The sequence below is a fragment of the Anthonomus grandis genome, chromosome 22, assembly GCF_022605725.1.
Source record: "Anthonomus grandis grandis chromosome 22, icAntGran1.3, whole genome shotgun sequence".
NCBI classification, from domain to species: domain Eukaryota; kingdom Metazoa; phylum Arthropoda; class Insecta; order Coleoptera; family Curculionidae; genus Anthonomus; species Anthonomus grandis.
The window spans coordinates 36090410-36115380 of NC_065567.1; the positions used below are offsets into that span (position 1 = coordinate 36090410).

General features: G+C 32.7%; 1 protein-coding gene across 5 annotated transcripts in view; it reads right to left on the reverse strand.

The window, feature by feature from the left end:
• LOC126748298 (protein no-on-transient A-like) overlaps positions 1 to 20798 on the reverse strand; it is a 60069-nt gene extending 39271 nt beyond the window's left edge. The window contains exons 1-5 of one of the 5 annotated variants that reach the window (XM_050457428.1): positions 20410 to 20798; positions 19809 to 19970; positions 7029 to 8283; positions 6866 to 6885; positions 2335 to 3079 (exon numbers count right to left, since the gene is read on the reverse strand). In XM_050457428.1, the coding sequence (XP_050313385.1) occupies positions 2918 to 3079; positions 6866 to 6885; positions 7029 to 8283; positions 19809 to 19970; positions 20410 to 20559 (1749 nt within the window). In that variant the 5' untranslated portion in view covers positions 20560 to 20798 and the 3' untranslated portion in view covers positions 2335 to 2917. Of the gene's footprint in view, positions 1 to 2334; positions 3080 to 6865; positions 6886 to 7013; positions 8284 to 19808; positions 19971 to 20031; positions 20200 to 20409 lie in introns of those variants that run through there. The other 4 variants (XM_050457427.1, XM_050457429.1, XR_007664689.1 and 1 more) reach the window with 4 other exon arrangements.
• Positions 20799 to 24971: the final 4173 nt, after the last annotated feature.

Here is a 24971-nt window from a genome sequence, read left to right on the forward strand (position 1 = left end):
ATTTATTTCGTTGCTTTGAAAATGCAATAAATAAAATACCAGTTCATTTAACATTACTAGGTGTGGCTCAGTGATAAGGTGTTGTTTTTTTCCTGTCAAGTAGACAATTTCCTCATTTTTGTCTAAAATGGAGTACACTTATAGTGAAATGTGCGATATGCACTTTGTGTATGGTCTTGCTAATGGTAATTCACAAGCAGCGAGGCGTATTTACGCGGACAAATACCCTAACCGAGTACTTCCTCATAGTCAAATGTTTACTCGCCTCCATCAACGTCTCAGAGAAAGTGGAAGTTTTAAAAAACTTACAGTCGACAATGGACGACCCCGCACAGTTGCAACCGCAGAAGCTGAAGAAGCAGTGCTCCACGAAATCGAGGATAATCCTTCAACGAGTACAAGACAGATTGCTGCCACTTTAAACATTAGTCAGCCAACAGTGTTTAGAATACTGAAAAATCAGCTTTTGTACCCGTATCACATCCAGCGGGTACAAGCACTTTTGCCAGACGACTATCCTCATAGAGTGGCTTTCTGTCGATGGTTACAACAAAACATTGTAGAAAATCCTCCTTTTTTATCAAAAATACTTTTCACGGACGAAGCTAATTTCTCCAGGAATTCGATAATGAATTTCCATAATAATCACATTTGGGCAGATGAAAATCCACATGGAATAAGTGAAAGTCGCCATCAACACCAATTTTCACTGAATGTTTGGGTTGGAATCATTGAAGACCACTTAATTGGTCCTTTCTTTTTGCAACAAAGGTTAAGTGGAGAAGTGTATCGGCGTTTTCTTCAAGAGGAGTTGCCAACACTATTAGAAAACGTCCCGCTTGACTTAAGGTACCAAATGTTTTTCATGCATGATGGCGCTCCGGCGCATTTCAGCTTAATTGCTCGACAGTATTTAGATAGAGTATATCCCAATCGTTGGATAGGTCGTGGAGGTATACAACCCTGGCCTGCGCGATCTCCCGATCTAAATCCAATAGACTTTTTCCTCTGGGGCCACCTCAAGCAATTAGTTTATACCACCCCCATCGAAAATGTTGAAGAATTAAGAAATCGTATTATTGCAAATTGCGATATTATTCGAAACACGCCAGGGATCTTTGAACGTGTTCGCCAGTCAATGCGTCGCAGGACAGACGCATGCATTGCAGTTGGAGGAACTCATTTTGAACAACTCTTATAGCGTACGTTTCTTAGTCCATAGCTTTTCATTACCTTCATCAATTTACTAATGTTTATTCTAAGAATTTATTTAATGTACCTAAGTTTAATTAAAACTATTTTTCAACAGGTAGTACAGTTAATGTCATGTCAAAATTCCAAATTACCGTATTTACTATTCTTCACCCTGTAAATCGATAAGTAGGCATTTTATTATGTTTATTCAAGTTTTTTCAAACGTTTGCATTAAACTAATTTTTTTATCGAAAACGGAGGGAGATACGAAAAACACCCAAGAGTTGAAACAATTCCATCTTTAGTTGCGTCATCCAAAAAATGTACAGGAGGTTCAAAAAATCTACTAGGTGCTATTTTTTGTACAAAAAACCTAACTCGCTTACCCCGTGGGCACGTCCCTGGAATAACAAATCAACTGTCATATGTCAAAAAGATACATCATTAAGATATCCAGAAATGGTGTGAATGACATTGCAAACAGCAAAGGCATTTCTTAGATATTAATAAAAAATCGATTTTTTAAGAAAATTTGAACACCCTGTATCTCGGAAACGAAGCACTTTCGGACATATGTTTATAGGAACTTTTCGTCATAATTTAACCCAAAAAACCGGCATTTCATTTTCGTGCAATATTAATGAATCACCCTGTATAATATTAACGGTTTGTTTTGTTTCATTCTTATTAACTTTTAGTCTTGTTTTCTAATAAGTTTCACCAAATAAATTATATGCTATAAAATTATATTTACTTTAAGACTTTAATACACTGTATCCAAATGTTCTTAACATTTCTTTAGTTTTCTTTTTTTAAATTTCAAAGTTTCAAATCATAAAATTGATGCATGTAAAATAAATAAAAATAGATGATTAAAAGAAACACATTTGGAACGAATTGTTTTTGCACTCAATTAATCCTAAAGGAAATTTTGAAATTTAGATGTTTATAGGAGAACTCAATTAAATTCAAAATGCGTACTAAACAAAAATTTCAATTTGCTGTTTCCTTTTTAATTAGACTATAACTTGAGAAAAGCAAATCCAAAAAACATAACTCATTTAATATTGCAATTCTTCATTGAAACTCACTTAGGCCAAATAGTCGTTTTCTTCTTAAAGACAAATAAAACGATTTAAATATTTAAGGATTCTAAATTATTTACTCATACCATCATAAATATTAAATATACATTGAATATTACGATACACAACTCTAAAATTTTAATGTTTCTTTCTTACAAACTTGAAGACATGTCGCAAAACATTTAAACTATTATATTCAACGGAATTTCTTTAGGACATTTAAAAATAAGCAGTAAAGTACGCGTATTTAAATACGGTGTTAATTAGTCTAAACAACAAGATTAGCCTAAAATACAATAGAATTATAAAAATTGTTTGTTTATTTTGTCAAACAATCGGGACGCCCAGTTTCTAATATGTTTAAATAGCAATTATTTTATATTACAAATATGGAATCACAATTTAAGTTCCACATTCATTAGGTTTGTTTAATATATGAATATAAAAAAAACTTCAGAATCCCAAATAAAACTTTCTAACCGGAATTTTAAGTTAACTGTTCCCATAACTTTACCCAGAGATTTAGAAATGGCAATTACGAACTCAAAAGAACCTAGCATAAAACTAATAGCAACATCGTTTTCTGGGCGTCCGACAAGCATGAAACAAAACCTAGTTCATGCTTTTGTGCATAATATTTAGAATCTGCGACGTTTATTCTGAAAATCGTCGTTTCCGCCTCCGCGTCTATCGCTGACCCAGTGGCCTCTGTTGCCACCATGAGATCCGCCTCTTGACTGGTTATCACGTCCTTCAAAACGGTTGTGACGCTCATAAGAGCTCATGAACTGTTTCTGCTCCTGTTGTGATATCACAATAAAACTCTATTATAGTGGCCTGATTTCCAGGTCATAACAAATTTAACTTTAAAAAAAAATTAAGCCTTCCCTTACTGAACTTTCGATTTTTAGATATACTTTGTTAGATTTAATATAGACTTTTCCAGAGCAAGTCGTTGATCAGTGACTATTTTTAAATGGAAATTTCTAATGATGAGACCAGTTTAGCATGGTCAGACCCTATATGTAACACCAGACTATAACTCAATTCACCAGGAATATATTACAACGAATTCCTATAGAGAATTAAAAAACTCATTGCACTTCTACTCATCTGTCTGCTGATATCACAAACATTTCGATATAGCCATTTGGAATGCTTATAGGTCTAATAACTAACCTATAAAGTAATTTGCTTTTTCTATTTCAAACAATATTGGTTTTAAAAATAAGAATAAGAAGTATTATAAGTAAGAATAATGTAATTATGTCTGCCTATAGTTTTTGTTTTAACATGGGAAAAATATTGAGAAGAAACATTATTGTTTCCACATTTACAGATTACTTCTCCAGATGTGAATCCCTTGAAATCAAAAGGAGACTAAAAATATATATACTTTGATTGGAATTTACCCAAATGATTGTTTATGGTATTGGCATTTGTATATAAAACCTAAAACCAAACATTTTAAGTGTTGCTCTTTCACAGATTGTGGCTTTAAGAAGAAATGAAATGCATTAATAAAATATTGTATGCACCTAAAGCAGAAGATAAGAATAATGGGAGCCCATTCTAAAAATATAAAGTAAATACAAACAGGTCAAATAAAAAAGCTTTCCTGCATGTAAATGTGATGTTAGTTTGATTTTTGTATTTGTTATAATATGCTGATGCAATAATATGCAACTTGGAAAGTAGGAGTCTCTAATTTTTCGATGTATTTAAACATAGTATATTACTGTTGTCAATGAAATAAAATACATATTGTAGAATAAAAACATTTTACCAAATAATGGAAAATTTGCTCACTATATAGAATACTATTTCTTGTCAATTATGAGGTTGTAAAATATATTTGGCATTAAAATCAGCATTTATTATTTATCAGGAAAAGTATGGCATATGTGCACATTTTATTATATCCAAACTGCATTGAAAGGAAACATAATCAACTTTTCCAACAATGATTTGAAGCAATAATTTAATTTTTTTTTTGCAACAACTGTTCTTAATAGTCAATGCAAAATATAATTGAACCAACGGGGCCGAATTTGCTAGTGAATAATAGTCCAAATATAACTGATTCACATCTGGCAAAAGTTATATGCCAATAAATAAAGAACGACTAAATTACAATTATGAAAATGTATAAAAAAGAAATCCACAAGCTTTTCCATATCAAATGTGTATAGTAAAGATTTAAAATATGTTTTTAATCTTTGAGTAACATGGATGGTAAGAGTATAAAAATGTAATAACTAGTACTGCAAGCAGTAAGGTGAGTAAATTTTCTTACTCAAACTATTCAATTTTTTTAAATAAAATTTTTAATCACATATTGTATCCAAGCAATTCAATATATCAAATAGATTACAAATTATTTTAAAATCTGTATTCTTAATAACATGTTAATAATTTTTCTAGTTAGATGGGTCTGATCTGTTTGTTCTGATACCCAGCTTCCAATATTTCCTTATTCTCATCTGTTGACGAGAAGACTGATAAAATTATTTAGTACAAGTTTTTTTTTTAATTTCTAAAAATCAAAAGGACCTAAGGATATGACAATTATTTGCCCCCCTCCCACCCTTCAATACGTTTTTATATAGTGTACTTCATATTTCTTAGAGATACCTCATATGTGTTTTTATTGGTCTGCTCAAACAAGGTACTTTCTTATGTTGCTGCTAAATAAATTGCTGTATTAAGTTTTAAGTAGTTATTAAGTATTAAGTCTTAATAAAATGGAATTTATATAGTAAAAACTTACTACCTAAAAACCATTTCTTCTTCGTCTCAGGTGCATGTAAGCTTAGTTCACCTTTTCATCCTCCATCATTTTCACAATTTTAAATTAATTTTGACACCACTACTGCTTCCACAGATATTGAGGGATAGTAAGTGGCTCAAAATATTTTATGGTTTCACCACTATTCACCAATGAGGTGAAGGTATTTAGTAGTCTCAAACATGCATATTTTATACAAGTCTAAGAAAAACTTATTTAAAAATAATTAGCCAAGGCACATTATTATGGTTTTATTGTATACTGGTGCTAGAATATGTTATTTGCTTAATCTTGACATGTTAAGATTATTTATTAAAGTGTTAGGAAACCTGTGACCAGGCCACCAATTTTTCCTTAACTGATGACTTCTTAGTACATAAAGTCTGTATTGTTGTGACAAATTTATATGCTCAATTATTAAAAATTTCTTCTTCTTTTCAATAATTAAGCTTATAAAATAGTATTTTATAATGATATTCACTGAAATAGTGATGTTATGCCCAATAAAATGTTTAATAAATGTCTAAACATCCATGCAAATCAACGCATTATCCAGTGAAATAGTATTTAGTATCCTGTTGCTCGCCAGCAGTGCTCCTAAATTTCTAATATTTAAGGTTGAAGTAAAAATTTATGAAATATACATCGAAGACTGCAAAGATCAAATTTCTATAATAATTCATTCATTTAATCATTATTTTGTAAGATTTTTAATAGCTATTTTATGAATACCAAAATATAGACATAAACACTTTTTTTAATTTTATTCAAATTTTTACCTAAAAAATTAATGGAATTTTTTTTAAATTTTGAAAGCAAGAGATTCAAAGATTATTTGATGAGTTTCATTCATATGAAAAGTTGAGTTTTATTTAGGTTATTAAGGTATGATTCATTTAAACCTGACAAATGATGTCAGGTCCTGTTTATCATAAGGTCATATTTTATAACATTTAACACTCATTATATAAGTGTTTTATAAACATTTATAGGGTAGCAATCCCTTTTACAGACACTGTTCAATTATATGTCATATAACATTGATATTTACCAAAAGGTGATATATTTTTATTGTGTAAATAGTAGTAATTTCTCAGGGAATATTCTTGTTATTTTAATAGTTCAATGTAAAGGTATACAATTATTGTCATTTAATAGTTAAAGTAAATATAATAATATAACCTTGTTAATGGGCAGACCTATTAAAAACCAGGGTATCATAAAAAAATATGATAGCAACTTGTTTCACTTATACATTGTAGACCTTACTAAAAGAGAGGTAACTTTTATTTTAACAGCTCAACATATATTCACAGTAAAATAAAATATATTTTGTAGAGGGTAGTATATCATATTACTTTAAAATTTACAAATATGTTTTTAAAGGATTCAGGTATTATAATGGATTTCACATATAAATCAAGCAGATGTCATATTTATTGCTCTGACCTACTGAGCTCTAGTTATATTAAAAAGTAGTAATTATTTTTTAAATCTGTGATGATACGTCATTTTATTGTGTATTCTATTTTGTATAGTAGCATTCAATGCATATTTTACAGAAATATATGCCAAATTGTCAAAACTGGCTACCAACTAATAGTAAAGCAGATTTATTACTAAAAATTATAATTTTTTCTCTCAAGACTTTTAATGTAGTGGTTTACTTTAAAACTGGCAGCAAAACTTTTTTATTAATTATACCAAAAATATGTTAAAGCCTAATTGGTAGGGAAAAGCTATCAGTTTTAAGGTAAATACTTTTTAATAATAAAATCATAAGGATATTGACACTTACCCCATCAGCTCCTCCAGATGCTAAAAAAAAGAAAAGAATTGAGTTAGATATATGGCCAATGTTGCTAATTATTGAAAAAGCATATTTCTTTTTTTTTTATCAAAAAAAGATTTAACGGAATTCAAGATTAAAAAACTTATATAATTACCATAAGAACCCTGACCTCCAAAGTTAGGTTGATCAAATACTTGTTCTTGCTGTTCCAAAAGTGAATCAAGATTATGTGCCTGCATGAAGAGATTGTTTTCCTGTTGTCTCCTCCTCATATCTTCTTGAGAAGCCAGCATTCTTGCTTCCATTTCTTCCTGACGTGTGCGCATAGTCTCTTCTTGCCTTTGACGTTCTTCTTCCGCCATTCGTTCCTTCATTTCCCATTCCCTCTTCTGGCGTTCCTTGTCCATTTCTCTTGCCCTTAGTTGGTTCCTGAGCATCTCGGTTTCATGTTCATATTTGGCATATTCCATCTGAGCAACCAATTTTTCTTTTTCAAGAGCTAGTTCCTTCTTCAAAGCTTCTTCCTTCTGCTGGTGGAGTTCATACAAGACTTTCCATCTTTGACCATATTCAAATTCAAAGCTGTTTGTATGAGCCATTCTTGGAGGTTGTTCTCTCTCCCTCATAAAGTCAGGGTGCTTCTTGTTAATGCTCTTGTCGGCAAATCCGTCTATATCGTCGACAATTTCATAAGGTTCCACAATAACAGGCTGTAGAGATGTTGTCAAAAAGTAGCAGCCTTCAGAACACTTTTTGATTGCCAAAGTGGCAGAAAATTTCCTAGCAAAGTGGATATAGCCTTCACCAGTTGGCTTGCCCCTCTCATCAACACTTACATGAGCTTTCTCAATTTCACCAAATGGACTGAATGCATAGAATAGCAGTTCATTAGATACATAAGGGCACAAGTTCTTAACTTTAATAGTTGCACTTGTAGGAGCAAATCTAATTTTTAGATTTCTGCCTTTCAAAACAGTTCCATCAAGTTCTCTTTTTGCTTTTTCAGCATTGGCATGGTAGTCCAACTTAATGAACCCAAAGTTCTTGTCTTTATTGAGGAAAACTTCAGACGTTTCTCCAAATACTTTAAAATGTTCAACCAAGTCCTCCTCAGTGACATCAGATCCAATGTTACCAACATACAATCTATTTCTACCATTAAATTTCTTTTCAGTCATGTCCATAGGAGGTAATTCAAAGGTTGGTCCTTGGAATCCCATGATTTTCTCAGCAATTTTGTCAACATGTCCTCTAGGCCTAAAGCTTGTGTCTCCATCCATACCTTCTTCACCTCCGCCTCCTCCACGAGGTCCGTCACGACCTCCTCTAAATCCACCACGTCCGCGACCTCTACCTCTGCCACGTTCGCCATCTCCTCCTTTGAAATCGTTTCTGTCATTTTTGTCACCATCTGGACCTCCTCTCTGCAAAGAAAATAGTTAAAGTGTTCTTTAAATAAAATTAAATTAAATCAGGATTAAATGAAGTCATAGTAATAGCCAAGTCAAAGATAGGACATGGAGGATAGTGAAATATCCAGATTTTTATGATATTTTGGTATCTGGGCCGCCGAGAGAAAAACCGGGCCCGGATCTAAAAATTTACGGGCATCAAACAATACAAACATCCATAATTTCTTCAAGTGAATGAAACTAATCATGAAATATATGTGTTAATTATGTATACTGGGTGTTGCGTAATTTAGTCGACACAGAGCAACGGCATATTATTCGCTTAAAAATATTACAATTTGACCAAATTCTTCTGGTCCGAAAAAACAATAACCAAGGGTGTTAAAGTTTGAATTTTATTTTCATGATTTTTTAATAAGTCCTTCAAAAAGTAGCATATCAGCGCAAAATTGGTGGTTTTTTGAGGTGAGAAATTCGAATTTAACGATCATTTTTGTGTACATCCTAGAGGGCACTGTGAGCAACATTCCGAGGTGACAAACACATGTACAACTTTGTTGTGCCTCAGTGTTTTTTTTTATAAAAATCACTCATCTTTTCAATTAATATTACTCTAAAAAGTTATATCTTTGTCGAGTCGCTCAGATCGACTGATCGGCCTAAATTAAAAAAATTTTGATTTGCATTTCTTTCGAAATTCAGTTTTTCATTTATCGAGGGGTAAATTATTCGAAAATACATACTGAGCTAAGCAGTACTAATTGAAATTAACCCATATAACAAAATAAAAAAGCGCAACATTCTGCATTATTGAAACTGTGACTTTTGGATACACATAAATTTTTCAATATTTTTATATCAGGCTCTGACAGAAGTAAATTAATGTAGAGACTGCATTATGGTGATACCAAATAATATTTCTGTCAAAAGTTTGGTGCTTAATTAGAACCATTAGAGCCCTTAAAACAATTTCTAAACCAAAATTTCTTTTGAAACATGAAAATGCCACGATACCACAATAACCTAGAAATGCGAGAAATATGCGCATGATATGCGTTTACGCCCAAAAAAATTTTAACGCATGAAGTACACGCCGATATGTGGATATGTTTCCAAATAGAAGGCATCCTAAATTCAAAGACTTAAAAAAAATATTTGGTGTGCTATTATTGGTAATTACTTTCTGGGACCAACAAAGTTACCACATTAAACATATGATTTGAAAAAAGAATTCTCCCCCCTCTCCGTAGACCTTTAAACTCAAAAGTTTCAACCACATCGCTAAAAGACGAGACTAGACAAGAAATCGTAGACAGTGAAACCATGGCAGAAATGTTTGCAGAACAGTTTGATAGATCATTTTCTCAGTCAAATATCGACCCCCCACCTTCATTGCCAGCAGTTAGTAGGGTCCATAATTCCATAACTACCATAAACTTTATAAAAGATATAATAATAATAATATCCTTTATTTGCCAACAAAATCATATACAGGACAACAAAGCAACATCATACAAAGGAGGATCTAGCTCCCATAGGATACATTAATTTTTCTTATCTAGAATTCATAGCGAATTCATGCGGAGATCGTTTCTATGTCGTGTTATCATAGTCACGTCCTCAGCGTACATTGCCCTCTGCCCAACAAACAAATGATGCTGTTAAATAAAGCACTCCAAAACATGAAGAAGGAATCAAGTCCAAGCCCAGATGAATACCTACAGTCTTCCTTCAGGAATGTAGTGAAGCACTCAGTTTAAGAATGCAAGAATGCATTGAGTTAGGCAAGATCTCTGAAGAATGGACACTTTTTATACTCTATCTATAGTAACGCCATTATTTAAGATTAAAGGAGACAGACACAAACCAGAAAACTATCATCCTATCAGCCTACATTGCAATCCTCTCAAATGCATGGAAAAGATTATTGTTTACACTGTATCTCTTTGACCCCACCAGCCCTCATAGAAAAAAAATCAAAAACTTTGCTGATGATGGAAATGATGATGAAAATTGGAAAAAAGGTCATTCATTTCATTTATTTTCCTTATAAAACAAGTATTTAGAGACCACTCAATTGAAATAATAATGAAGCTCTATAAAAGACCAAAACTTAAATATGCATTTACAGTGTGAAATCCTTATTACATCAAGGATATTGAGATATTGGAGCAGGTACAAAGAAGAGTTACAAAAATACCAACAAAGCTACAAGACTTACCAGGAGAGGCTGCAGAGGTTAAAACTGTCAACATTAAAGAAAAGAAGACTTAGGGGGGACTTTATAGAGACATATAAAATCATATTGCAGCAAAATCAAAACTTGAATCTTCATGGACACTCTAACTGGGACACTCTGACTGGAAACAGAAGTTTCACCTCATATCTACTAACACCATACACAAAACCAGTTTATAACTCATGTTTACAAGCTTTATTAAAAAAAACACATTTAATATTATATATAACAAAATAGCTTAATTAATCAAATGACTATCATGTTGCCAAATTTCATTTGCTTTATATATACTTACTTTATGATGCATAGTTGAAACTATAATATAAGTTTCAAGTTGATATAATTTATTACTACTTTAGTTATATAAAGTTTAAGAAAAATAATTAAAACTTATTAAAAAAGGGAACAACAGTATCCAAGATGAAAAATAGGTTTTAATGTCTGCCTTTTACCACTAGAAAAATATCAACAGCAATCTCTGAGAAAACTTAAAACTACCATACACTGTCCAAAATAAATAAACCAACCAAGCATAGTCACAGAATGAAAGGCAAAATGAAAGAATTACCGACACAGTATTGGTTAAATTTGTTGGTCATTACTAGTGTTGTGAGCAATGGAACGTTCCCGTTTATTCTCGAAGAACGTTCGCGAACGTTCACGACTTTTTTTGTAACGTTTATTCTCAAGAGCACAAATGAGCATGAATCCGAACTTAAGTATAAGCTCAAATACCAGCCAGCCAAACACCTCTACCAATTTAATGGAACCAAAATCAAAAAAAATAAAACTCACTACCAAATCTGGGGCTGAAATTAATACCATTGAAGATGATTCTTCTGAGTCTGAATTTGGTTTAACGGAAATTCTGAGTGATTTAAAATCAAGCGAGCGCGAGGAGGGAGAGGATAGTTCGGAGGAGAGTTCCTAAATAGGTTGTTTGAAAGTTTAACTTAATAAATAGAACATAAATAAACACAAACATTTTTAATTTCAGATATTTTCCTAATATGTTTCCTTTGTTTTTTTTTTTTCATTTATGCTCGTATGTGCTGAAAATTCTCGTTCGTGCTCGTTCATGCTCGAGGAACGTTCTCGAAAAATAAATTCTCGAGCATTTTACAAACCCTAGTCATTACGTATAAGTTCTTATAGCTGAGATAATATTTAAAAAAATTAATTGTACCATTAATGAAAAAAAATGATGCTGGTGTAAAATTCGTTACAAAAAATGAATACATCTAACAAAGCTTTTATTACAAAAATATAGATTATATCTTGTTTTTGTAATAATGATTTGGTGGCAAACTAACAGCTTAATCATTGTGTGTAGGATAAGTTGTCCCGAGCAATTGTGCCAACCAGCTTGCACATATGATATGTGACAATTTGTAGGATCTGCAAATTGTAGCCTGAAGATTGAACTTGAGCCTTAAGCTCACAGTCTCTTAGCAGATAGATCTTTTTGTTTTGGTCAATTATATTTAGATTAATTAAGATTCATCTAATACAGTCTGTTTTTGTTTTACACAGGAGGCTGTGGTTCTAGTCAACTTTAGGTATCTCCAATTTTTGGATATGAAATAGTAAGCTTCATTGGTCTATTTTAAGCAAAAAAAAATTGTGGATGAATAATTTCTACTTCAAAAAAAAAAGAAAAAATCATGACAATGTGTATGGAACAATTATTTAATTTTAATTAAATGACATAAAAAAATTACTAAAAAGAGGTATGTTTCCTCTATTTTACCATTTTCTTGTAAAAAACATACCAAGACATGTGTGTGTTTTCAGTATGCTTTTAAAAATAATAATAACATAAAATAAGAGTTTTTTTTTATTTAAAATTAACTCTAAAAAAAAATTTGCCATACATGTTCCTTGATTAAATAATTGTTTATTCCTTCTGTATTAATACTTTTTAGTTCATCGAGTTGGATTGGGATTAATTGAGTTGAGTTGGGATGCAAAGGGAGCTCTATATATCTTGTGGACAATAATATGAATAGAATCTTAAAATGTCAAAAATTATGATGGCTGCAAAAACCTCTGCATAAGGTATGAATTTTTCATGATTATAATGTAACAACACTGCTATCATTTTGACAGATAGATTTATATGTTTTCTCTTCTCCTATTAGTTACATTTTTAGACCTGTTTGTTTCAAATTCAAATTTTAGCATTCTATGAGAATAATCTGCAAATTTGTTTCATCTATTGTCTTCAAAGTTCTTTTTCTACTCAAATTTTAAAATACTGCAAAATCAGAGATATTTTAAGTTGGCAAAATTCTAGAAAATTAGATAAATATAGATTCTAGTTAATGCTGATCAAATTCCAGAAATTACCACTTTTTATTTCAAAAAGAGTAACCTAAAACATCTGAAACAGGTTATAATTTATGATAAGAACATTGACTTGTATTTTCATCCCTAAGACCATAAGACTTGGATGCATTTACATATACAAGAATAAACAGTACCAATTAAAGCATCTGCATTCTTTGGAACACTTAACAAACCACTATTATAAGTATATGAGATTAAGAGTATTAAGACAAAATTATTCACCTTTAAAATGGAAAATTATAAATAGTGATAAGCAATTTGACTGATCATTAAGGACATTTTAATTGATAAAGTATTCTATTACATTAAAGAATTTTATGTAGATATTTTATAACTGTGACTAACTGAACTGAAATGCTCATATTTGTGGTCTAGTTGTCTACAGTTTATTTTATAGTTTTAAATCTATGACTAATGACTCTATATATTGTTGCCTCATTTAGTTGTTTTTAAATAACACACCTTTTTTCTTGTCAATATAAGCAACACCTGTGTCAAAAAATGAGTACACAAATTTGAGCCTTCCTAGATAGTGTGGTTTAAATATCATTAGTGGTAAACACTTGTGGGTTTTATGGGGGGACTAGATTTGAAATAGGCACCACAATTTTTTGATATTTCACTTGGTTTAATTGACCTCACAAATAATTTTTCTTGGTTTTTTTCTACAAAATTTTGCACTTTGATGCTGCCATACTGCCATTAGCACATATAAGAATTTATAACATAATAAATACACTATCAGCCAAAAGTGAAGAAACATTTACAAATTTAACAATAACATCTTAACATACAAGATATTATTTTACATTTTAAGTAGAAAATATTTAGCTCTATTATTGCAGCATAAAAACACATCCCTCTTGTTTGTATTTACCTTATCAGTTGTCAAAAAATTATTTATGCTATTTTATGCAGACAAAAGTGAATAAACATTCCAAACAAATCTTATTTGGTATTTAAAGTGATTATTTATCATTAGTTTGATCTTAATGTTAAGTGTTAAACTGTTATATACGATTTGTGCAAAATGCCTCGCGGAATAGATCTGAGTATTGATCTCCGAAAATTAATTGTTTCAAAATTTCAAGCTGGTGTAAAACAAAGTGAAATTGCTAGGCAAATTAATCGTAATAGATCCGTAGTTTCAAAAACTATCGCTGCTTTTAAAAAATATAATAGTGTGACTACCCATCCAAGGTATGGATGGCCAACGAAAATGAATAAAGTTATTGAGAGAAAAATAAAAATGTTGGCAACAGAACATCCCTTTATGTCCGCCACAGAAATTTATAATGAAATACCTGGGGTTTCGGTATCTGTGCGTACTATTCGTCGTCGTTTGACTGAATTTGGACTTTATAGCCGTCGTCAAGCCAAAAAACCATTCACTTCTAAAAAGAATAGATTGGCTAGACTCCAATTTGCACAGGAACATCTTGATTGGACAACCCAAAAGTGGAAAATGGTTTTATTTTCTGATGAAAGTAAGTTTTACCTATTCGGATCTGATGGAATGAAATGGGTTTGTCATCCTGCCAATACTAGACTTAATCTAAAGTACACCAGGGCAACTGTGAAACATGGAGGAGGCAATATCATGGTTTGAGGTTGCTTTTCCGGATCAGGAGTAGGACCATTAAGAAAATTTGACGGAAAAATGGACAGATTTTTCAATTTTTAAGAATTCTTCAGGATCATATACCATAAGCAGAAGTAAATATGCCGCTTCGATGGTCGTTTCAGCAGGATAACGATCCGAAGCATACCGCAAAAGTAGTAAAGAAATGGTTTGAAGACAACAATGTGCCCCTTATGAAATGGCCCGCACAAAGTCCGGATTTAAACCCGATAGAAAACCTATGGGACCATTTAGATAGGAAAATCAGACAAAAAAATAAAGATAAATTTAGAAACCAGGATGATTGGTTCACAGCTCTTCAAGAGGAGTGGAATTCCATTTCAGCAGATTATATTGACCACCTAATGAACTCTATGCGAAGTCGGTGTGCTGAAGTTATAAAAAATAAGGGGTTTGCTACACATTATTAGTCTTTGTATGTACAACTAACTAATACATTGTGTATAAAAAATAAATAAAAATAGTGTTTCTCCACTTTTGTCCCCTGTAAAAACAAGAATAAAATATATTAGTTGTCACTTGTTTTTTTTTTTAATTTTTTTATTGAGGTACTGAAGACTAGAAACAAAATTATATTTAAAAAAAATAAAAAATTAATGATCAAATACACTAATATAAAAATAAATACAAAAGACACTTTGTTTCTCCACTTTTGTCCGGTAGTGTATATGGGTGAAAAGCAGGCCTTTAAATAATGAAAGTTAATAGCACTATAGATTACAACAAGTCAGACCACTTCCTATACCAAGTCAGACCACTTCCTATACCGCCTGTGTTAAAGCAAAATTGACCTTGAATCCCGCTGTTTGCTGTACGAGCGTTTACCAGGGTTTATCGTAAATATCGATGAAAGCAAATTCTGAGGAGCGCTGATTATTTTTATACGAGGAGTATTCATAAGAAGTATTTTAAGTCATAAAATAAGAACTTTTTTTATAGGACTGGAATAGAATGTGTTTATATGACAATGTTTCTTAATTATTAATGTTTTTACACATTTTTTATATTAGCTTCACTTCTTTACCTTTATGTAACAATGTTTGTATGTATGTATATAACAAATCTAAGAATTCTATTTAAACTATAACTTCTACTTGTCAGATTGTTTTCAAATTTTGTAGGTGCTTGGCTTTCGATAAGAAGGACAGTTTTTAAAATGTTTTTGAGTTTCCCTTTTCTAAAATTGGTGTATCTAGAAGTTTTCATCATCAGTTCAATAAATTTGAACTTTTAAATAAATTTGAAGCGTTTAATATGGCGAATTCAAAATGGCTGCCTTTTAAGTCAAATATAATATATAAAAAGTGAATTTGAAAAAAACCTTACTTGTTGAATTGTTTTACTTGTTGAATTATCATAATAAGCGCTAAATAAGTAGTTTTGTAAATTATATACTTTGTATTCATTTGTGGATATAGTAAATATATATAAAATATGTTAAAATATCAAAATTTACCGGGTCTTAAACGCCGACATTGGTGGCCGACAAAAAGAAGTGGGGTGTGTTGGTTTGGGATAATAGGTTGTAAAATCGGCTAAAACTATTCCAGTGATATTAGGGGGAGAAAATAAATAATAAACTATTTTTTAAGATTGTAATGCTTTTATGTAAAACACAAAATACAGAACAAAATATTTAACATATAGGGATGAAATACATACTACTTTATTATTGGGTAATTATATTTATACAAGTAGCATGTAACCAAATTATTGTCTAAAACGCTACAAGCAAAAACTCTCTCGCGAAACGGATGCACACAAGTTATTTGCGAAAACTAAACCTGGGTTCAGTGGTGAGGTGAGGAACGGGGGGTGGGGCAATCGATTTTAGGGCCGCTCGAGTGGTCTGACTTGTTGTAATCTATAGACGGTGATAATAGTGCCGATAAAATAGGCATCCAATATAAAAATTATTAAATTGATTCCATACAATTGTTGATGGCTCATTACCCTCTGATTCATTCCAAATATTTCTGGGACTGGAGACTGTTAAAAAGCTTGCTGAGATTGCTACTTTATTCATATAATTGACCACATTGTTTAATATTATTCAACTAAGAGATATATTATTTCTCCTTGCTGTACTAATTTTATTGCTTTGTAGATTGTTTTTGAAAATACAATCTACAATAAGCGCAAGACACTCATCCATGTTGTTAAACATTATTTAATTCTGAATGGTATTTAAAAAAAAATAATAAAAAATGTGTGTATACAAGACTTTAATAAACAATATAATAAAATTTCAAGTCAGCTGTCACTTTGATCCTAGGTTTAAATTTCCTAAATAAATTTCTTAAAACCATCATAAGTTTCTTGGCGTAAACCACTAGGGAGGGAACTAAATAAAATTAACCTGCAATGTGATGCTAGGTCTAAATTAGTCCTTCCAATGTAAACTAAGCTACTGTTAATTTTGCAGTTTAGAGGCTTTGGGAAAATGCACTAAAAATAGTTACCTATTTTACCTATCATTAGAATATGTTTTTGATTAGTTTTATCAATAAGCAAATAACAACTGAGATGAGGGTAAATTGGCTTCTTCATAATTACCAAAAACTATTATTATGCAAAATACACCTTCTGTAACTTTTATAATTTTTTTTATGTAAAATTAAGCCATTTACAAATAAACTTGGTGAAAATATGCTAAATTTGACAAAAGCTGCTAAACTGCGAAATTACTTTAACTTTAAAGCTTCGTTAACAAATCCTCTAATTTTTAGGTTTCTATTTTTTTTCTTTCAGCTTTGTAAAAATTAAAAAAAAATTTCAATGTCATGATACCAAAAGAGAAGTGACATTACCTACATTTACAAGGGAGGTACCAAACATTTAATACTTGGATCAAATGACATCACAAGGACTATTTTTTCAGTGTAAATGGCAGCGCACTAAAATTTGATACAGGAATTTGATGCTTCCCAAACAAGGTAGATTAAATTTGATGTAGATTTGATGTAGATTAAAACTATGAAGAAATCAACCACTTCACTCAACTACAACCAGCGCATGCGAACAAATCAATCTTCGAAAACTTTCAAAATGTTGTGAATGGTGCTGAATGGAATGAAAAGGGACTCAAGCCCAGGACCAGGTAAAATCCAAACAGTTTTCCTTCAAAACTGCAGAAATTCCCTCAGTCCCTTGCTTTCGGGGGCAATGCAGGAATGCTTAGAACAAGGAAAGATACCAGAAGAATGGAAACATTCAATTGTGACACCACTGTTCAAAAAGGGAGACCGGAAAACTACAGACCTATCAGTCTCACATGCAACCCACTGAAATGTATGAAGAAAGAAATAGTTAAGGAGCTCATAGCATTCTTTCTGGAGAATGGTTTGATACCTGCCTCTCAGCATGGATTTTTGCCTAAACGTTCAACAACAACAAACCTTTTAGAGTGTTTGAATGACTGGTCAAAAGATCATGACAATGGCCAGCCAACAGACATAATATATCTTGACTATGAAAAGGCATTTGATAAAGTCCCGCATGAGCTCTTAATGGCAAAGCTGGAGCATTTTGGAGTCAGAGGAAAGCTGCTTGATCTGATCAAGGCATTACTGAATGAGAGATTCTACCACGTTATAGTCAATGGGGAGCTGTCCAGTTCACATCGAGTGAGCAGCGGCATTATCCAGGGATCTGTAGTTGGCCCAGTGCTTTTTACATCATATTTGTTTGATTTAGTTGGACTTATAAAGATGGACACAAGTCTGTTTGCAGATGACTGCAAAATATATGCTAATCCTCTAACCAGTGCAGCGCTGCTCCGGGCAGACCTGCAAAATGTTGAGATGTGGTCAAGGCAATGGGGTATGAAACTAAACACATCCGAATGCACAGTGTTGAGGATCGGTCCAGATAATCCTGATAATGAATATTTTCTGGATGGATGTGCCTTAAAATCAGTGAATGAACAAAATGATCTAGGAGTCCTAATAACATCAGACCTAAAATGGGAACATCATATAACCAGAATTTGTAAAAAAACAAACTCGCTGGTATATCTGATAAAACAAGCTTTTAGGGACCATTCTATTGAAATGACATCCACTCTATACAAAAGTTACATAAGACAAAAATAGAATATGCCTTTGTTGTATGGAACCCATATTATATTAAAGATATAGACCAATTGGAGAAATTACAGCACAAAGTAACAAAAATCCCTTACGAATTAAGTGAGGTGCCATATCCAGAAAGATTAATCAAGTTTGGTTTGACCACTCTCAGAGAGCGAAGACATAGAGGCAATCTCATTGAAACCTACAAGATTACCAGTGCTTATTACCAGTGCAATTTGGCGAACCTTTTCCACTATAGCCAAAACCATCATCTCCGAGGACATACAAGGAAGCTTGAAAAAGAAAGAACGGCAAAACTTTGAGAAACCAGAAAAAACTTTGTAACAAATCGTGCAGTGCACTTGTGGAACTCGTTGGATCAGGAAACGGTGACGGACCGAAATACAAATATCTTCAAGAATCGCGTTGATGTTGAGCTGGGACAAAATTCGGAGAGAATGATCCACTACTGCATGTGAGCAGGTCCAGCTACTCAATCCTGAAACATACGGAAGAAACAATAGCTTCATCAGTCTCACTGCCTGCTATTGTCAACATAATAAAAATATAAAAAAAAAAAAATTAGTTTTTTTTGGTGTAAACACTTAGGACCTATTTTGAAGTACCAAAATGACAAGTTTGACATTTTATTGGATGTTAGCTTATGAGGTTTTTATTTTTGTACACAAAAATGAAGAAGAAAAAACAGAGGCCAAGCTTAATCCTTGAAAAAGAAATTATTAGTTTATTTTTATTAACTTTAAACAATAACATTTTTAAAGACTTAGAGGTTATGTCCTATAATTCTTCGTCTAAACTCAGTTCAACTGACATTTTGATCCTAGAGATAATCCTGGACTAATTTAACTCTCGAAACCAATCCATGTAAACAAGGCTGTATTAAATAAAAATAGTCTATCATTTGATCTATGGTCCTAATAGATTCGCGCGTTGTAAACGTAGCTATTGCTCCACATACATCTAAAGGCAACAATTTAAATGGCGATCTGTAAGGCTGCCTGAATAGTGCCAATTGATCTACATACAATACAGGCTGCCATTAAAATTGAGTCCAATGTAGCTGCCATAAATTTTCATTCAAGATAAATAATTTTAAATTGTTATATTTCTATTTTGAGTATCTTAAAATAAAAGAGAACCCCAATTGTGCACTATCAAGTCTAACCTTAGGGAAGACCACATGGAAAAGAACTAATTTTAAATTAACACTTACATTATGAAAGCCTCCTCTACCAGGTCCACTGCTAAATCGGCTGCCTCCACGGCCGCCACGTCTATTATTTTGATGGTTACCAGCATTTTGATCAGAATTTTCTTGCTTGACTTGCATGCTGTCCCCATCTCCTTGCTGATTTTGATTTTCACTCATCCTGTCCTATAAAATTTAAGCAACATTAACAAAAAGAAGAATAGATTATGCTTAAAATAAATATTACCTTTTAAACTATAAACGTTTAATGGAAAACAGGAAACTAAGGACTCACAATATTACAGACATAAAACAAGAAATAAAATGGCTGACAAGTCACCGGCAAATGAACCAAATGATAATCTGCAAGTGACGCGACAAATGTCGATATCGATATCGACCGAAGCTGTGGTGCGCATGTGCATGCAGAATTATATCAAACATCGGAAAAAACTCCATGGCTTAAAAACTTGAAAACGAATTATGCCTCGAAATGAAAATGACTCAATAAACATAAAATGCCGTATATCGATATCAAATATTAGAAAATAAATTCTACCCCTATACATGGCCAACGCCATTTTGACTACAAATCTCAAGTCAATTAGGAATGCATATAACTTACTTGAGTTTGATTGGCTCCTCCTCTTGGAGGTCCACTACTAAACCTGCTGCCTCCTCTAGACCTCCTCTGAAAATTATTCGAATCTCTCGTTTGATCAGCGGATTCCGGTTTAACGGCAGGAGAGTTTTCAGCTTGTGTTTGGTCCGCCATAGTTTATACCTTGGTATTGCACTTAGTAATCTATTTAAATATTACAAAAACAGATTTGATTCAATTTATAAGTGAAGGCGATAATTTTTTAGTTTATTAGAACTTTATCCCCCCAGCAGAAAGCAAAAATGAAAGATTCACAACCCAAAAAATGCCGGCAACGAATTAAACAAACCACGGCACATAGACACAAGCGTGAACTCCCTAAAAATCGAAATCGTAATGAAATGAAGACTTGCGTTTGCGCTCTATGCTGCTCACATGGACATTTCTGCGTTGAGACGCAGGAAATGGGAGTTTGCGTATTACAAAATTCAAATATTGATTTGAGTAATCCGGCATTGCCAAGTGTGCAAAGTGACGCTTTTTACTGATTGCAGTGTTTCGCTACTGCGCTTAAGCCCGGTCCAGACGCTAGGTTTTATACAACGTTTTGACTGCGCGATCTTAAACCGGAATGAAAACGTTACAGAAGAAGAGCGTCCACACTGTTCGTTTTTGTGTTTATTTTCGCTTAGTTTAGTGCATCGATCATGAATAAAATGAAGCTATGAGTGCAATATCGGACCTACCCACAAAAATTGAAAATCGGCTTTATTGTAGAATATTATCCGTCAAGTTAAAATCTATTTACTGCACAGTGGACCAAACGACCTATTCCTTTTCGTTACGAGATGGCAGCATTAAACTAGTTATTGAACTTTCTTATTGATAAAAGTTTAAAGAAGCAAAGTGGACTATCCTCAGTTAGTCTACTGTGCTCCTAAAAGTAAGAAGTTTATGTGCTGTTTGTGATCGATAGTGAACTTTTTTTGTGGATCTTCAGTTTCGGTTATTGTAAGCAAGCTATTTATACAGTGACCGCCTAAAGTTTCGCATAAATTCGATAAAAATTATAGACATGATTTTTTGAGAAAACTCTCGGACCCGTCGATTTTTATTTTAAGTTGCGCATTATTTCACATAAATTTTTGTATACAGGGTGGAACAAAAAAAAAGATATGATGTCATCGGTCATTTTTTTAAATGGAATGTTATATTTTTTATTGCATTTATGAAATATAGGCGAAATTCCAAGCAAGTTTCGTATAACACACCTTATCTCAAAACTCAACTGTTTCAGAAATATTTAAATTTAATTAACAAGAAAACAAATAAGTACATACTTCTATTTACAAATTAAGGTAAAATCGAGGATAAAAATAATGTTATAAACACTGCCAATTGTTTCTATCAATTTTTCTGTCAAATTGTTTCTTCAATTTTTTTATGACAATAACATTAATTTGGGTTAGTAAAAAAATGTGTAATTTGGGTCTGCCTACAGGTTTTTAAATTTTTTATCACTGCTGTTTCTCTCAGCCTCCTTAAGGTGACAAGTTCTGGCAGTTCCACGTCATTTTCTTCCGCCCATTGCAGACACACATTGAAACTCTTAACTGCATCCTGATGCTTCACAGTATTTTTAAGTTCAGGAACAATTTCCACCTCTTCTTCTGAATTCTCACCACTTGCTAAGTCTGGAACTAGCTCCTCATTTGCATCAATCCACTGATTTACATCCAAATGTGTAAATGAAGTTTCTTTTCCTCCTAGTTGATTAAGCATGCCAGATATATTATCTTGAATGTTATCGGTTAAGTTTTGTTGGCCAATTTTTTCCTTCAATACACTTAGTGGCATCAAATCGTCGGAATCATACTCTGTATCAGATGAAACAGCTTGGGTGGTTTTTGATAAAATATTGCGCCAGCATTTTTCTATGGTCTTTGAAGGAATTTTGCTCCACGCATCATTTAAAATAAACATAGCATCTTTAAGAGTCACTGACTAAGCTTTTGGTAATGTCTTGTTCGTCTGAAGAAATAATGGTAGCCAAAATACTATTGCGGTAATGCATCTTTGTTAAACGGATAACATTTTGATCCATTGGTTGGATTAATGATGTGCAGTTGGGAGGCAAAAACATTGTCACTATATTTCCATCTTCACTAACTAATTCTTCTTTTGTTGCATGAGAAGGCGCATTATCAACAATCAACAAAGTCCTTTCTTCCAGGTTTCGACTTCTTAGAAAAGTTTTCACTTGCTTTACAAACGATTCGTGAAACCATTGTTTAAATAAAGCAGATGTCATCCAAGAGTTCTTAGTTGACTTGTATTCAAGTGGAATCTGAACATTCTTAAATGATCTAGGGTTCTTAGCCTTTCCAATAACTAACAAGTTTAGTTTGTGGCTACCATCTCCATTGGTACATACCAAAAAAGTTATTCTTTCTTTACAAATTTTTCGGCCTGGGGCAGATTTTTCTTTAATATGTGCCAACGTTCGGTCAGGCAACATTTTCCAAAATAGTGCTGATTCATCAGCATTGTAAATTTGCCGGGGCGATAAATTAAGTTCTTTAATCTTATCTTGGAGCTCTACTAAAAATGGCTCAACGGCTTCTGGGTTATTGTTTAGTTTTTCGCCACTCACTTTTAGACAACGCAAGCCATGTCGCTTTTTAAAATTTGTTAGCCACCCTCTACTTGCAAGAAATTTGTTATCACCATAATGTTTTTGATAAAGCTGTTTAGCCTTTTCGGATAGTATATCTGAGGTTATAACAGCATGCCTTTGAATTAAAAACCAATTCCGTAAATACACCTCCATTTCGGGATATTCCGCTTTGCGTAAGCTTTTCTTGGTGCCTGTTCCAGTAACACAATGTCCAATAAACCTAGAAACAATAAAAACAACTTGAGAAACCCCCCACATATAAACATGCATGCAATTTATCTTTTATCATGAAAACTCGTCCATGCAAGTCAAAACTTTTAAAATAAAATGTCATGCGTCCACATTTTTATCTGTCACACAACTTTATCTCTCAGAAAAAAAAACAATAAAAACTTACTCTTCTATCTTATCAGAATGCTTCTTGACGTCTGATATTGTCGATGTTCCAACGTTATATTCCATAGCTAAATCTTTAGCCATATATCCTTTCTTTAACTTTTGAACTATATCATATTTCTGCTGAATAGTTAAAGCCACGTGTTTCCGTTTTGGAGCCATCCCTACACTGTCCTACACACGTAATGGTCAAGCGACTAATAACAAGTAATAAGCTGGAATAAAGCGTTCTTTGCTACAATCATACGAGCAAAATCATCCAATCACAGCCGCTGAAAAAGCATCGTTCGCGATCCGGATAACCAAATCATATAAAATCCGGATTACAAAGTACATAATTGGAAAAATTCTTGATTCGGATAACCGAGGAATCCGGATTATCGCAATTCGGTTTATCGAAACCTCACTGTACTTCTATTTACAAATTAAGGTAAAATCGAGGATAAAAATAATGTTATAAACACTGCCAATGGGCTTGGAAAATTAAGAAAAATATATATATATTTTCCCAAAAATAAATACAACATAAGTTTATAAGAACAAGGACGTTTATTTCAAGTTGTTAGGGTAAGTATTTGCAAAGTTATAAGGCTTCTAGTCTGGGGTTTTTTATACCTCCCGAGATTCCGTCCCAATTACGCGCTACGTCATAGACGCCGACGCGACGCGACGGTGTATTATAGAGCGCTCGCTAGCCAGCCAGCCACAGCCTAGTGCCCAGGCCTTATTTTGACAAAGCAGCGTGCGCGGTCGACATGCTAGCGTCGGTCGTTGCGTCAACTTGGGCGCCTGTGACGTATGACGCCGGCCGCGCTGGTACAAGGAAAAAATTAAACATGGCGTATTTATTCGAACTTTGAAAATTAATTGTGAAGTAACTATAAATGCTAGAGAACTGAAATAAATTGCTAAATTTAAGTTGGAGCCTGCTCTTTTTTGCTAAAAAATAATCAAATTGTCGTTTCCAAGCTCATTGTTTCTATTTCCATGGTTGCACTTGTAAAGAATCTCCATTTTCGAATGTCACTGTCAGTTCGAAAATTAATAGTTTTTATCAGAATAAATTATAGCTAATTTAACGGAAACCCAGAATTGAAATTTTGATGATGCTAGGGTACGGGGATCGAGTGCGCACGCAAAAAGAAGTAAGTGAACTGTTTAATGCCAAATACCCAAACGATCCTATTTATCAGTCAATAGTTAGTAGAATAGAGCACAAATTCATATGTTTAGGTCATGTTATTCGGATTTGCCAAGATCAGGTCGTCCAAAAATTTCTGAAAAAAAAAATTAAACGTTCTGCTCTCCGTCGAAGAAAATCCAAACAATGCAACTTCACAAATTTCAGTTGATAATGATATAGCCGGAACGTCAGTAAGACGCATCTTAACAGCAAATGAATACCACCCTTATAAAATTAGACTAATACACGAATTAAATGAGGACGATCCTGATCGAAGAAACCAAATTTGCGAGTAAATGATGAACATTTGCAATAATAACCGTCAGTTTG